The sequence below is a fragment of the Erigeron canadensis genome, chromosome 2 (genome assembly GCF_010389155.1).
Source record: "Erigeron canadensis isolate Cc75 chromosome 2, C_canadensis_v1, whole genome shotgun sequence".
Lineage (NCBI taxonomy): Eukaryota > Viridiplantae > Streptophyta > Magnoliopsida > Asterales > Asteraceae > Erigeron > Erigeron canadensis.
In genome coordinates this window covers 27,304,676-27,321,766 of record NC_057762.1, presented here as the reverse complement: position 1 = coordinate 27,321,766, position 17,091 = coordinate 27,304,676, and the positions used below count along the sequence as shown (strand labels likewise).

Below are 17,091 nucleotides of genomic sequence, written 5' to 3'. Positions count from 1 at the left end.
ATGATATCTGAATTGCATGAGGAGGCAATGATGTCTGTATTATTTAAAGTGATGATGTTTGGCATGATAATGTTGCTTGGAGCTTAATTTGGAGGTTACTGTTTAAAGGAGAATTACAATTTGTGTTTTGGATTTGTTAGTTGTCATAAGGATACGGAGATTTTGCAGTTTGAAGATCAATGTGCAGCGTATGAAGATCAAGCCTTACCGAAATAAGACATAATATTATTAGTTAACGAAAATTTGTTGATTGCAGATATTTTAACTAATGATTGTCATAAGTGATAGCAATAGTCAAGGAGTGCTTGATTGGGCATTTCTGTTACTATTTCCATGCATTACAAGTGAAGACTTTGAAGATCGATTAAAACTTCTAAAGGCTGATGTCAAGGGGGAGTCTGTTGGTGCATTTCCGGGTGACAACATCACTATAGAAGTTTGTCTTGAGTCTATTGAATATGTACTTGTAATAAACGTTATTTTATTTCATATAATCAAGTCAACCTCGACTTGGTCAACGTGTTGACTTGGTCGAGCTCGACCTACACGAGACGTCGGCCCGGCGCGGTCCATGTTTAAGCCAATATATATAGATGTAAGGTTTAGGTTTCAAAAGGTAGAGAGAGGGAGAGAGGGAGAGAGGGAGAGTTGCAACTCATTAATCTTCTAGCTTTTGTTTCTTTCGTATTCTCGTGTTTAGGAACTTGGTATTTACTTGTAATTGCATTTACTGAAGTAATATACGGTTCCAGTTTATTCATATTCGTGTTCGTGTTCATATATTGTGTTGATTTCTAGTGTATAAGATTTTCCGCACTTATACATTAGATACTTAATCTCGTGTGATCCGGTGGCTAAAGGACTTTCATAAATTACACTTTTCGTCCCTGAAGTTGACATGTTTTTCACTTTTGATCCCTGAAGTGAAAAAATTACAATTTTGACCTTAAACTTGGCAGATTTTTGCAATCGACTTCCTTTGGCCACACGGAGTTAAAAAAAAGGCCATTAACGCCCGCTCGTGCCAATCACGTGAGGGCAGTTCCGTCTTTCCCCCTTTACACTGAGGGACCGAAAATGCAAAACCTACCAATTTCAAGGACAAAAATTACAATTTACTCTATTAATTATCATCATTCATCAAATCATCATCATCATTGTATAACCCAGATTGTAAATCATCAACAGAAAAATCAGATTGCAAATGTAATTTACTCTTAAATTACAACCCATATCATCATCATCAAATGATCATCATCATCAACAACATCACAATTCACTTGATCAGAAAAATGTAATTTAATAAGATATATATATATATATATATATATGGAAACACATCCAATTAAATTAGAAACACTTACCCTCATTTTCCAAGTCAGCCACCGCTGCTTTTTATTTCTTTTTCACTGACTACCGGAAAATCTGGTAACACTTTGTTGATCACCGCACGGTTTGAGCGGCGGTGTATCCGACGGATTTACAGATTTGCATGACGACGATTTTAGCGACGGCAGCGTACAAATCTGATGATTGGAAAACATTGAGTTGAGATTGTGATGATAAAGTTAAGGTTTTCTTCTTCTTCCTCGTCTTCATCAACGCAAAGTGATTTTAAAACCCTAATTTTAAAACCCTTTGTTGACCACCGCAAACCACTACCACAAAGATATGGTGGTACCGACGGAAAGGGACCAGATCTGGTGGATTCCTAAGTCAGTTTTTCATCTCCAACTATGGGTGGTAGTCTGAAAGTCTCGAACACCTTTTTTGAAGCTTAAACGACGATTCAATGGTGACCCAAACGCGTTTTTGAGGCAACAAAATACATATGGTATGTTGGTTCTTTTTCCGATACAACGTTCCGGCGACGGAGGAGGAGTAGTGATGACAACTGTTAGTGATTGCTAGTGATTGATATGGGAGGAGGTGGAGTCGATGGTGGCGGCTGGTGGTTGTGTTTGTGTGTGTAAAAAATGAATGAATGAATGAATTCTTACTCGGTATTATATCTTTTCCCCTTTATATGAGTGTTAGGATAAATGTGATAGGATTTATATTTAGAAAAGATATAATACAATAATACATCTGGATTTTTTTAAAAAGGATTGAAAATGAAAATCATAACAATATCTGGGACGAAAAATGTAACTTACTCAGTATATTAGAACTTTAAAAAGCGAAAAGACGGAACTGCCCTCACGTGTGACGCACGAGCGCTCGTTGACAGCCTTTTTTTTAACACCGTCTGGCCAAAGGACGTCGATTGCAAAAATCTGTCAAGTTTAAGGTCAAAATTGTAATTTTTAAACTTTAAGTATGAAAAGTGAGAAACTAGCCAACTTGAGGGACGAAAAGTGTAATTTACTCTAAAAAAAAAATGTGTCAATAGGAATCCCTCTAAAACCGTCAACTATTCTAGGAGCATCTCGTTTTCTCTCTCTGGCAAATTAAACATTACATGTATCTGCTATACATCTACATGATGCTCTATCACTTTCTTACTTTTTGCCGTGAGACTCTCAATTTATATATCAATTAAGGGGTTTTTTTTTTTTCTTTTCTTTTCATGCTCTCTTGGAGTGATATCATCATATCGATACCAGCATCTTGATTAACATTTATACAAATACCTGAATCTTTTGTCAACTCGAGTTTAGTTAAGTATAAATATGAATATAGTTGAGAAACTGTTTTGATACATATCACTTAAGTACAAAACTGTTTATAGATACAGTCATATATATACAGACGCGTGATTTTGATTTATGAAAAATTTAATAGTTAGAAAATCAAGAACCTTCTGTCTTAGCTAAATATGAATATAGATATAAAATATTAATATATGAATATAGATATAAATATACATTTAATAGAGATACAATAACGGAAAAAACCTACGGAGTACTTAATTAGGGGAATAGAGAATGGACTCACGGAGGTTATGAACGATCTACCCTCCACCGGCGAACAAGAAGAACATACTAAAAGGTTTGGTTTTTGTTTTGTATATATTTGATAATGTGCACAACAAGAGTGTGAAAAGGATTGACGGAAAAAAGTGGTGAACGGATTATAGCAAAAAGGAACTTGGATCGCTTGGGAGTCAAATGTTAATGGGGAAATTGGATAAATGGTTAGGGGCATAATAGTCTACTCATATTTAGTTTCCTTGGATGCATCAAAAACATCATCCGTGTAAAAATCATGACATATATAACCTGTGTATATTGGTAATGGAAAAAGATTCTTTAACGTTAATCAATTTTATAGGTAACATTGAAAATTTGAAACCTTAAATCTTGAATTAGAAAATACATGGTACGATTTGGTTCGTGTTTAACTAAATCACATACTTATAAGTGAGGAATAGTAACTGGAAAAAAAAGGAATGAAAATAACAAGTCACGACTTGCAGATATACGAGTATCATAGGTGGTCGTGGCAACCTTGTAATATTTAACTCGTGCCTCATCCCCCTTTCATACTAAAGGAGACTTCTAATGTGACATCACAAAGTTGTGTTGTCAAGCAAAGAGCTACTCCACATTAGAAGTATGATGTCAAGTTGTAGGTATTTCATGGTGTATTTGGTGTGTGTGGGGACGTATTTGGGTGGGGGAATAAGGTAGGTTTCAAATACGGGCTTTGGCGGGAGAGAGTGGCTAGGTGTGAAAGTGGCGTGGTGTTTGAGAGGGGGAAATGCATGCTTTATTTCAAATTAGGTGTGAAGGGGGATATAATTGAGTGGTGAGAAATGGAGAGAGAAAGACATCACAGATCCACATCTATAATTTCTTTCTTTCATCTCTTTCTGTTCTTTCATTCTCCATTTTCATCTAAATAAATTTAAGATGTTGGAGAAGTTGTCGATGGTAAGCAGAAGATAGAAGCAACCACACAAGCTGTTACTACTTCGCTTTCATTTAGATTGAAGCAACTAAACAATTACTCAAAAAGGGTAGTTTTTAATCTATTTATTCAATCACTTGCAACCTCTTAATATCTGTTGATGTTGTTAGAAGACAACATACTATAATCTCATCTCCAATCTCTATAGTTTTTAGAAAACATGCTAGTGTTTATGGAGGTGTATGTATTTTATGTGCAGGTAACCGAGTTGCTTGCACCTGCAACTTGTATAGATGGGGGGTTTTACAGGTATAAAGGTCGAATGGTATGTTTGTTTGGATTGAAGAAAAACAACACCAAAAAAGAAGTTAATGGTAAGCATTTTTGTACAAGTTAAATATTGTACAATAGATGTTTGACAAAATGCTTGAAAGAAAATTTCAACCTACTTATGATTTATTCATATTATTCATATATTTAGCTATACTTGTATTCAGGTGATGAAGTTAAATTTTCGAGTTTATAGGTAACAATCTTCTTATTGTTTTTTAGGCATGGAAAAATAAAGGGTTTCGCAGATTGAAGATGATGATGAAGCAAAAAAGGTATGTGAGTTTTTTTTAATTTTTTTTATTGTTAGCTTTTGATGGATTTTTATGGATTTTAAAAAAGTTACAAAGTCAAGCATTTGGTTTTATGATTTTTTTTGGACTGCAAGTCTTATGGCCAAGAATCTTATTTTGGTATGTTTATGATGGTGTTTCTAAGTAGTCTTTTAAAGATGGTTAATATGTTTGCTATGGATGGTTTGTATTGAAATTATGTAGGACAAGAAGATGTTGTATAATGAATTAGAAGTTTGGGAAAGGATTGAAGTTGGACAGGGGATACACATCTTCACATATTATTACAAACCACAAGAGCTAGAAGTAGGGATGAGATTATGGCCCGTAAACCGCGACCCGACCGCCACCCGCCCGCGACCCGCCCGTTCACGACCCGGCGGCACCCAAACGGGCTGGTTAACGGTTCACCAACTAAGTGTTTATCGGTTTTTGGTTCGGGCCGGGTCAGAACCGCGGGTTGCCGGTTTGACCCGGTGAAACCGTGAATTCCATAAAATGTGAGTTTTAGTGATTGGGCTAAAAGACATAGTTGGACTTGGGTTGGGCTTTGCAAATATAAGACGTGAGAGTGTGAGAGTGAGACAGCAGACAAACAAAAAAAAAGATATACAAATTAACTTTGGCAACTTATTTACCCTTTTTTTTTTACGGTACACATCACACACACACAAACCTACCAACCAACATTGGGATTGTTAAGAAAAAAACTCTTCTTCTTCTCAAACCATTCAAAATCAAAACCTAGAAGATTGATGCTTGTTTTTGATCGGATTTTTCTATTTTAAATTTACAAGAATGTCTCAATCATCATCCTCCATGGTAAGTCGGATCTTGTCTCTTTTTTTTTTAATTTCGTGATCTTTTTTTCGGGAAAAAAAAATAAAACCAAAAAAAATGCAAAGTATAGATTAGGTCTTGTTTCATGTTTATTTATGGATAAATATGATATAATGATCTATTTTCATGCCTATTTGTAGATGTATAATCTATTCCCATAAAAAAAAAGATCCGAATTTTTTTTTTGTTTTTGTAGTAAATTTTTTATGCTTATTTGTTAGTATTTAATTCAGTAGCTATCAACCCATCCCATGCATATTTTTTTTAATTTTTTTTTCGAACACAGTAGCTTATGACAGTAGCATACTTACCTTTTTTGATTTTGTGTTTGTGTTTAGGATGTTGATGAACACATAGATGAGGTAAACTTATCATCGGGGGAAGAAGTACTTCCAACCAAGAATCCATCAACCACCAAAAAACAGAAGTTAAAAAGGAAAAGGGGTGCGAACGTGAGTCGACCAGTGAGAATCTATGTTTCAAAAACTAACCCGCAAAGAAAGCGTAAATTGATAGCAAAATGTTGGGATCACTTTGAACCGTATACCGATGTTGAGGACGGTGTATTTAAAGGACGTTGCATATATTGTCAAACATCCTACTGTGCTGAAGGGTCTACAAATGGTACATCCAATTTAAACCGTCATATCAATAAATGTACTTTAAACCCGAATAATGTTATTTCAAGCAATCAAAGTAACATTTGTTTTTCTAAAACGGGGAATGGGGAAGGTTCTAGTGTTCAAAAATGGGAGTATAACAAAGATAGAATTTGGAAGGCGGTCCTAAATTTGTTTGTGTTAGCCGAATTACCCTTTTCTTTTATTAGACACCCGACTATGATAGAACTTGTTGCGTCATTGTCCCCCGTTTACAAGTTGCCTTCTCGTTGGACCGCTTCAAAAGGAGTGACCAAATATTTTCTTGAAGAAAAAAAAAAATTGTTTGACTTTTTAGGCAAAACTAACCAAGGTGTGCACTTGACAACTGACACTTGGACTTCGTCCAATCAAAGAAAGAATTACATGGCCTTGACCACACACTTTATTGATGATTATTGGGTGTTACATAAAAAAATCATTAACTTTAGGGTCGTTCATAGTCATAAAGGTGATGAAATGGGGCGGGAGATTTTAGATTGCATTAGTGAATGGAAACTAAAAAATGTGATGACCGTAAGTGTCGATAATGCCACCACTAATGATAGGGCCATTAAGTACTTGCAAGATAGGTTGCCGGAAATGTATGATAATGGGAAACACTTTCAAGTTAGGTGTATGGCATATATAATTAATTTGATTGTGAAAGATGGATTGATTCTTCATCATAAAGCTATTGATGGTGTCCGTTCGGCCGTTAGATATATCAAGAATTCCACACAAAGAATCGATAGTTTTAAGGAATGTATCATTCAAGCAAAATGTGAGTCTAAGAGGTTCTTATGTGTAGATTGCCCAACTAGATGGAACTCGACTTTAGATATGTTGAAAACGGCATGGGAGTTGAGAGATGCATTTCCTATATATGAGCGTAAAAATTCATGTTTTGAAAGTGACTTGGAATATGTGGTTAAGGGTTCGGATTGGGTGCTCATTGAAACATTTGTTAACTTTTTTGAGAAGTTCAAAGAATCAACGGAGTTGGTCTCAGGGACATCGTATCCGGTTGCCCACCGTTTTTTTATGGAAGTTATTGATGTTGATTCTCATCTTCGGGAATGGGAAAACAATGTGAAGTTTTGTGTCATGGTCGGTAAAATGAGGGAGAAGTTTAAGAAGTATTGGGGAGATTTCATGAATCTCAACATGTATACTTACTTTGCATTGATTTTAGATCCTTGTATGAAGATGCAAAGCGTTAGAAATGGGATTGAAATTTTGATGTCTTATGGTCGGAAACCGGAAATTTTGGATGACGAGTTTGATAGTATGGTTGATGATAAGAAAGGTGTAATTCAAAAGGCATTTGAGGACTTGTTTGCTCAATACAAAGCAAGAGAGGGTGAAAGTTCAAGAATTCAATCAAAGAAACCGGTAAATGAAGTTGCACCAAGTCAAAGCAAAGTTGTGAATGCTTTCTTGTTTGGAAGAGAGGGTGGGTCATATAAAGTTGCAACCGAGTTAGAGAAGTATCTACACGAGCCACGTGAAGAACTTCATCCCGGGTTTGATATACTTCTTTGGTGGAAACTAAATGGTCCAAGATTTCCCATTTTGGCAAAGATGGCGAAAGGTAACTCTATTAAATTTTTAGTATGATAATTGTATACTTTATTGGTTTTTAATTTGTATGTACATTGTAGATATTTTAGCACTCCAAATGTCTACCGTGGCCTCCGAATCCGCATTTAGTACAAGTGGCCGTATCTTGGATCCATATAGGACTAGGTTGTCCCCTTCTTTAGTACAAGCTTTGATATGCACCCAAAATTGGGTTAAAAACAAGGTCGTGGTTAACTTCGATGATGAAATAGACGATTTGCAAAAGGATGACGATGTAATTAGAGGTAATATTAATCATCAATCAAATCTGAATATTTATATATGTTTGTTTTATTTATTTGTTGGTATGTTTGTACTTTGTAGAAATGAAAGAAGAAGCTAGGAGGTTGAAGATATGACCGTAACCATCTCATTGAAGATCATGGCAATATTTTTGTTGCACTACATTCTTGCACTATATTTTGATAATGCAATGTAGTTTACTAATGTAGTGCGTGTAATATGTATGTATTTTGGCTAACTTATTAGTGCTAAAATCTAGTTTCTGACTTTCTGTTATGCTTCCTGGGAATGGAAGCTTACTGTCTCTTTTGGTCGTGCATGAAGATGAAAGATATGTATTATTGTAACTTGGAACTTTGGAAGCATTCTGATGTAATATAGTAGTAGTAGGTTACTAGCAGGCGGAAGTATTCCGATGTAATATATGATAAAAGGCCATTCTGATGTAATATAGCAGGTGGAAGTATTCTTTTGGTTGTGCATTTCGACAGGTTTTAGTAGATGTAATATAGCAGGACTCCTGGAAATGTAATTTACTTGTTTCAATAGGTTTTATATTTGGCCCAGCAGGTTTTATATTTGGCCCAAAGAGTAATATAGCCCATCAGGTTTGGAAATTGTAGTCCTGGAAATGTAATATAGCAGATTTTCTTTGGCCCAACAAATGTGAAAAAGCCCATAAGGTTTGAGAGAGTATGTTCTCGGGTCAAATGGAAAAACCCGTAACCGAACCGGTAAAACCCGGGCCCGCCCCGACCCGCCCGTGTGGTTAACGGGCCGGGTTTCGGTTCCAACTTTCTAGCATTTTCGGTTCTCGGGTCGTCGCGGGTCGGGCCGGTTCCTGACCCGTGCACATCCCTAGCTAGAAGTATGTAAGGGGGGTGGGAGTGGTTTCCCCAACCCCAAAATTCCCCAAATTTCCACATCACCATCTTTCAATAAAAACCCTCCACCTCAAACTTCCCCAATTCACCCCAAATCACCCCAAAACTATGGCGCCACTCACCCCAACCCCAATTTCTAAATCATCATTTTTATTTCCATTTATTTTTACTCTATAAATTTAAAACATAAAAAAACATTCATTAATAATTAAAAAAATACATAATAATACTTGGAAAAAAAAAACAACGAAACTAAAAACAAGTCCAACAGTTATTCGAATGAAAACATTACACGAACGAAACTAAAAAGGGCATTGTCATCCATGTCTTGCGGCAATTTCGCGTTCTCGCTAAGAACGATTTCCAACATGACGTGATCGGTTATATGAGCATGCGAGTTGGTGAAAAACAAGATGTCCCGCTGTCTTGCTCGCCTCTCATCCGTCTTGTGTTTTTCATCCAAGTATCTCGTCTTCCTTTTGGCGTACTCTCTAATGTCATCCGCCACAGTTGAAGAGGCGGATCCGGATGCGGATGCCTTCTTTTTCCCCTTTTTTGTTGCCGCTTCCAATGGAGGGTTTGGGTCTTCATTCATGTCGGGAATGAAGTGCCCGGTGCTGGCCGTCTCATATTCTCCAGATTTCCTTTTTGAAGAGTCGCTACGTGAAGGTCCCATGTCTTGGTATATTTGGAAACATTCTTGCTCGGCCCATTTGTCGTGTATCTTCACAACATCCCATGCGGCTTGGTGGGGAAATTCCTTCTTGGTGCGGGTCTTGAAATCCGCCATAGCGACTCTCATAATATCCAAGTCGTTGCACCCGCTTCCCTTGGCTTGTTTCTACAAAAAAAGAATACCATATTACAAAACTATATAATTATTAGAAACTACGAACAAAACTATATAATTATTAGCAACTACGAACAAAACTATATAATTATTAATAATTAAGCAAAAACTATATAATTACTAAAAACTAATGAAAAAACTATATAATTATTAGCAACTACGAACAAAACTATATAATTATTAATAATTAAGCAAAAACTATATAATTACTAAAAACTAATGAAAAAACTATATAATTATTAGCAACTACGAACAAAACTATATAATTATTAATAATTAAGCAAAAACTATATAATTATTAAAAACTAATAAAAAACTATATAATTACTAAAAACTAAGCAAATACTATATAAGTAAGAGTACCGCTTGATTGTATAGCCCGTTGAAGAGACCCATGGTGGCGTTCATTTGTTTCCACTTTGGCGTTAACCCATGAATGGTCCGTGTGGTCGGGCCGACAAGTGTGGTGTAATGCTCAAGTACACGACGCCAAAAACCATCCGCTTTTTGTTCATTTCCATATTTTTTGCATTCGGAAATTTGAACCCAAGCTTGTGTCAAAGCAACCTCTTGTGCCGGCGTCCAATTTTCACGCTTTGTCTTCGCCTTTTTCCCGCAATCTTGGACTTCTTGCACGTCATCATCTTTTTGAACATCGTCTTGTTGGGTTTCCGCTACAATTTCAACTTCTTCGTCATCTTGATGAACATCTTCCTCGATCGGAATAAAATCGTTCATTCTAGCCATGTTTACGAAATGGGCGTTGGTTTGCGTAGATGGGCTTGAACCGTAGTTAAACATTTGTGGAGACGCCGGTTGTGGATAATAAGCGGATGGAGTTGAAGGTTGAGAAAATTGATATGGTGATGGATTAGAATAAGATTGATTTGGAAGAGGTTGAGAATATTGATTTGGAGGAGGTTGAGATGATTGAGAATAATATTTATTTGTAGGAGGATTATTTGGTGGAGACATGAATTGATTTGGATGAAAATTGGCATGCATTTGTGGATCATTTAGGCGATATTTTGATTTGTTGAAAGGATTTTTTTTGGTTTTGTTTGGATCCATTTTTATAAAGAAGAAGTGTTCTTTTTTTTTATAAAAGTGGAGATTTTTGGATTTGAAGTTTGTGTTGTGTAATGTTGTTTAAAAATGGTGTTGGATATATATAGGAAAAGAAAGATGGGTGAGATTAAAAAAAAAAAAAGAAACGGTAACAAACACTAGCCGTTGGCTAGCCCACGTGGCACAGGCTGGTTGGTTGTTTGACTACAAGCGGGCCCCCCTTTCGTTTCTCTCTCTTCGGTGTTAGAACCCCACACGGGCTTCACCTTTCCCCACCCCGACCCACCGGCGGCGGTGTTCCCACGCGGGGCCGGGGTTCACCGCCTCTCACACCACAACGACTCCCACCCCCCTAAGTACATATAACCATTAGTCCTTGAATTGTATTACATTTATGTATTCAAGTACGTACTTTTTTTTATGTAATTTTGTGGTTGTTTCAGACTTGGTGCAGGGGAGCAAATAGAAAGGGTTTTTTTAGCCAAAAGTTTGATGGATTTAGCCACTTCAGATATGAATTTTCAAATTTTTATTTGTGGTTTTTTTAGAAATTGATATTGGATGAATATATTGTTATAAAGTTGAAAACTTATGGAGGAGGTAGTATTGGCTTAATGGGATTGGATTAAAGTTAATAATTTTCTCATATCTATAACCTTATGCATATACAATGTTCTATATTTGACGTAAAACATGATATCATATCCATTGTTTTTTTTAGTGCTTGCTGCTACTACTGCTACAAGTAAGTAATTTTTGCACATTAACTATCCATTATAACATGTATGTATCTAATGCATTTTTCTGGTATGCATTTTGGGATTGCATAATGAAAATGTCGAAGTATAGCAAATTATCATGTTAGGTAATTTGCTAATTAGTTGTGATGATATATTAACTTTTATTAATAAATTTTTTGATAGGAACTCTTTTAAGTGGAAGAAAGTTGGTTGATTCTTCCAAAAAGCTAAGGTATGTGTTATTAGGTGCTACGTGCTTAGTTGGGGGTAAATATCACAACAGCAATAACAGGTACAACTCTCAATCTTAAAAATGACTATTTAGTATTTAGAAAAAAAAATATTTATAGCTTTTTATATGTAGTTGAGGTTCCAAGATGGGTGTGTCGCGAATAAATCTAGACAAGTTTTTGAATATGGGTCTGGGTCTGGTTTACCCAGAAGCTCTTCATTGTCGGTGTTTACAATCTCATGAAAAATAATTAGCACATTTAGTACAATTCAACTCTATCATTACCTTAATGCATAAAATGTCTTAGGTCAGCTTCATCAGAAAGAAGTTTACAATCTCATGAAAAATAATTAGCACATTTAGACAATTGGGTTGGTTGTTAGACTGATGTTTACAAAGGGTATAAGAGTTTGTGGAGTTTAAAGTGCATAATTTACTGAACTGTTTTGAGGCTGATTCAGCTGTTGTTGTAAAGCTGTATTGTGCTGCTTTGCATCAAACTTGAGGATATTTTGCAACAAATTGGAAGCTCTTTGATTTTGTAAGTTTTTTTGTCCACCATCCCAGCCAAATACTTAATTTTAATTTTACTCCTTTGACACTTTCTAAATAAAACATGAATTGACACATTCATACTGCAATTACATTTGCCATTGTAAATATTGTTTCCGATCCATATTTTGTTGAATTCTGACTTGGTGATATTATTTCAGTAACGGTATTTGTCGAAATTACAGTCAAACGGATGCTTCTAGAGGTGGCAAAGTGGGTGGGTCTGGTGGGTCAAAATCATGGGTTCAAAGGAGATGACTTTTTATATCCATTTAGTTTAAGTGTGTGATTTGGTTAGCCAATGTGAAAAATGAAAATGTTAGTGATCGCTTTAACAAGGTTAACCATAAAGGAAAGTTGTAATTTGTAACTTGTTTTTATCATGGTTCAATGAAAGAGATGCTGTTTTTTGACCATTTTGTGTTGGTTACATTCTGTTTCATTTGCAGTTTTTTTTAACTCTCTTAGGTGCTGAAAATAGGCTGTTTTTGGTGCTGAAATAATGGTGAATTGTTGTTTTTTGTGCTGAAACATTCAAATATTGCTGCCTTTTTTGTGCTGAAACAGTGCAGTTTTGCTGCTGTTTATGGTGTTGAAACAATGCACTAATGCTGCTGTTTTTGGTGCTGAAACAGGCAGAATTTCTGCTGAAACAGTGGAATATTCCTGCTGTATTTGCTGTAGAAAGATGTAGTTTTGCTGCTGTTTTTCTTGCAGAATTGCTGATGTTTTAGCTATGTTGTTTTGGTGATGAAACATGCGCTGTTCTGGTGATGAAACAAGCAGAATGAAGAATCGGACAAAAGTGAAAGTATTTACTTAGTTACTGCATACCCTTTTACTACATGTCAATTATTAATTATCATGCTCTGTGTGTTCAAAAGATAGCATGAATAAAGCTATCTCATTATAGTCTTAATATACAATTGTATTGTTGTGATAGAAAATTAGCAATAAAATTTCCTAAAGATAATAGGTAGCATCTTCTCGACATAAACTTGCAATTGCATGAGGTTGGATAAAAAAGACATAGATCATGATGAGTAACATTTATTGACTTGATATAAATGAATTTTTGGGATTGTTAAGATATAATGTCAAAAAATGAAATATATTTGTCATGTTTGGGCTGACCATGATACAAGTTAGTTGTTTGTGGTCAGTTTGATCTTCTGACCCTTTAACATTATTTGACTTCTAGAAAGACAACAAAGGCGCATTCTTTAGTAATGAAGTTAGTACAAGTCTTGCTTGAAACCATAGATGTGAAGTGATATAGTAATAAGGATGGGATGTTAAAATGAACTTATATTGTACATGATCTATCATCTATACTGATTTAATTATTAAATGATTGCAAATTATCACAAGATTAAATGTTAGCTAAAGAACAAATTTGGTGACCAATCAGATCTACAAGTCCATTGTGGATGACATGGAAGGTAGTAAGAAAAAAAATGAAATTGTAATATAGAGTTTATATATACTCATGTTAGTTTTATCGTATAGATAGAAGAGTAGTCTTAAAGATTATTAAAAAATTGAATATTTGAGATGGAAATTAATTTATTGTTGTTATCCGTATTTCATTCATTAGCAGATCTTGGAAACTATTGTGTGTATAATAGGTAATGTGTACAATCTAGATGGAGTTGTACCTATGTACTTGATCAATTCATTTCCATTTTTTAAGAACAGATAGTATAATAGGTATTTAATAGATGAGAAAATAAAAATATATTTTGAGAAAATTTGTTTTACAACCAAGAGGAGTTTTGGCATACTATCTGTTTTTTAAAAATGAAGGTTGGAAAATGTCATCAACTTTTCAATGGAAGTTACTAATTAGGTTTGTTTTTCTTTTTTGTTTTCTTTTATCTAATTTCAAAGACAAATACTCAGGTTGAATAGCTAAACTAATATGGATGGTGATGATGATTATGAACATCTTCAAACTTTAAAAATACTATAGCTTTGTCAAAGTAGATTACAATTTCAAAAGTTCTTGCAAATTTGAATATGCATTTTTAAAATAATTAGTTATTATGTAACTATTAGGTCTAATTAATCGTTTTCTATCTAAGATACTAAACTTTTAAAGTAGTTAATTTTTGACTCAAATTTCATTTTATATTAATTTACTAAAAACGGTTTTATTAAACTTACCTGCGTTTTTCGCAGGATAAAAATCTATATACAACCTACATGGAGGAGTGGTAGTGTACTTAATCAAATTAACTTGTTTTGATTTTAAAAGGTGTATAAGAGGTATTTAATGATACAAAATTTAGAATATAGTTGTATTAATGATGGATATACATTTTTTTTTACCCTATTTACTAATTATGTTATTAGTATCTCTTAGTAATTGATTTTTATCTAATATGTTAAACTTCTAAACTAATTATTTTATTTTCTCAAATATAATTTTCTACCAATTTACTAAAATCGATTTTTAAAAACATACCCGCATTTTCCGCGGGATAAAAATCTAGTAGTATGAAAGAACACGGTATGGGTGGTAGGTTATAGTGCATATGCATTATATAAGGTAACACAAATAGAAATTTTTTAGCAACATTAACCTGCAAAAATTTTGTATCTTACACATCGAAAATTTACTACTGAATTTTACGATAAAAGTATACTAATTTATACACGTTAATAAAATCTCTATGAGTTGTTATTAACAAAACCCAAACAAATATGATTCCCTGTATAACCAATATACTATAATTACTTTCTTTACTAAGAGAAGTAGATGTGAATAGTAAATTACATATTATAAAACATAATGTACTAAGTAAAGGGAAATGAAACTATATATCTAATAAATTTTGATTTATTGCAAGGATTCAAGCACAGTGCATCGATGATGATCTGATGGTGGTGAACTGATGACGACGACTATTATTGATGGTGATGGTGGTGATGGCGGCGGCGGTATCGAATGATATAAGTTGATTTAAATATAGTAGTTGAGATATTTTTGAAGAAAAAAACCTGTAGTGTAAATTAGTTCATTAAATGTAAATTTTTCGTGGGTTAAATTTTTATAATTCACGTTTTATATTTATTTGTAGCGGTCATGTTTGTTTATGGGTCTAAATATTAAGATGTAAGAGATTCTAAACCTAAACTTAAGTTCAGACAAACAATCACACATTCCTAATCCTCTCTATTTGTACCTATTTAATTCTTGGTTGTTTCTGGCATTTTTTTTCTTTCTCATAATCGGAGCTTATGCTATTATTTTCATCATTAAAAAAAAAACTGAATCTGTGGCAATGCCGCAGAAAAACTCCCTAGTTAGTACTAGTTTAAACTGTAAGAGCATTCACAGTGGGTGACACTCATTCTCCAAGGACTAGTCCCTGTCAGCACCACATCAGCTCCACATCAGCCCAAGGACTAATACCCAAAAACACCCACAATGTCAGGAGTAGTATATGGCCCACTATTTATTTAATTTTATCTTTTTAACCCAATAATAATAATACTAATATTAATAATATAAAATGTAAATAATAATTATTATTATTATTAATAACATATATAATATTGAAAATATATTTATTCTAGGTGGTTTTTAGAATTATATAACTTAAGGGTAAAACTGAAAATTAATAATAATAATAAATAATAAATAAAGTATACAAACATGGACCACCTACTCCATCTTGTCTTCTTCGTTTCCTTTCACTTCGCAGCCGCCCACCAAACTCGCCGAAAAAATGGCTATGCCTTTTTTTCACGGCCACCACTACACACTGATATATACATACATAACAAATATATACATACAATATACGCATATATAAAATACCTAAAAAGAAAAAAAAAATGGAGAGGAGGTTCGTCTCTGCGGGAACGGACAAAGCGGAACGAACGGAAGGACGAGTTCACACCACCTAACAGTGTGAACTCGTCCTCCAAGCTCGAACGAGTGCAGGGACGAGCTAAACGAGCCCACTGTGAATACTCTAAGGGAAAAATTGACACAACGTGAAAGTAATTACAACTATATATATTTCGAAATTGCTTTTGAAGTGGAGCAGTCTCAATTTTATTGCCCATGTGAAGTGAGACTGTGAGAGGATAACATTGATGAGAGCATAGATTTTTCGCAACAGCATACGATTGTCCCTAAATCACTCGCAGAAGGTTCATGCCTTTGGTAGCTCATTTATAGCTTATAAGACGCTATCCATGAGAAATAATTTAACATCTAAGGCAGAACCCGAATTTACAGTTAGAAATGAATTCACAAATATAGACAGAGTTTAATGATTGAATCCTCACTCTATATAAAGACTAGAGGTCTTTTTTTTATCATTTAAATAAAACCTGAAATAATCTCTCTATTTAGGTTATTTTCAACTCGGGGGATTTTATCTACTCATGGTTTGCTCGTAATTGCTCTAAAAACGAGCCGTTATGAAGTTATTCATTATATGGATAACGAGTGAACGCAAAGGAGATTTTTATTTTTATTGTTACCTATACTAATGATCAGGTAGTTATGTATTGGGAATGTTATATAGAGATTAGTTACTGTTGATGTTCACGGTTATTTCTTAATGTTGGGATTAGTCATGGGTTAATAATCTATACAATATTATAAAAAAAATAACACATTCCCTCGTAATCATTGAAAATGTAATCATATGAATGTACGAAATTGCATTTTCTATATTTCAATTAAAATGCATTCTTATCTAAACCACCCTCACGCTTTTGTCTCGTCTCAATTGATTGTTCAATTATATTGTTGATATATGTATTTTTGATAATGTTGGTTGCTATTGAAACCATGTTATCATCTAATATCTCGTTTAATTGATTGTCCACTTATGGTGTAATGGCATCCTAGCAAATGGGAAATACGACTGTCCTCTTAACAAACAAAATTTTGACATCTAAATTTTGTAAGTGGGGTGTTACAA

At 34.3% G+C, this 17,091-nt stretch overlaps 1 protein-coding gene across 1 annotated transcript; it reads right to left on the bottom strand.

Moving 5' to 3' along the window:
* Positions 1 to 8,974: 8,974 nt before the first annotated feature.
* Positions 8,975 to 10,300, bottom strand: LOC122588001 (glutathione S-transferase T3-like). The gene is made up of 2 exons (XM_043760148.1): positions 9,917 to 10,300; positions 8,975 to 9,544 (listed from the first exon to the last, which is right to left on the bottom strand). Exons 1-2 carry the CDS (start codon positions 10,298 to 10,300, stop codon positions 8,975 to 8,977), a joined length of 954 nt encoding a protein of 317 aa, XP_043616083.1.
* Between the last annotated feature and the right edge of the window lie 6,791 nt (positions 10,301 to 17,091).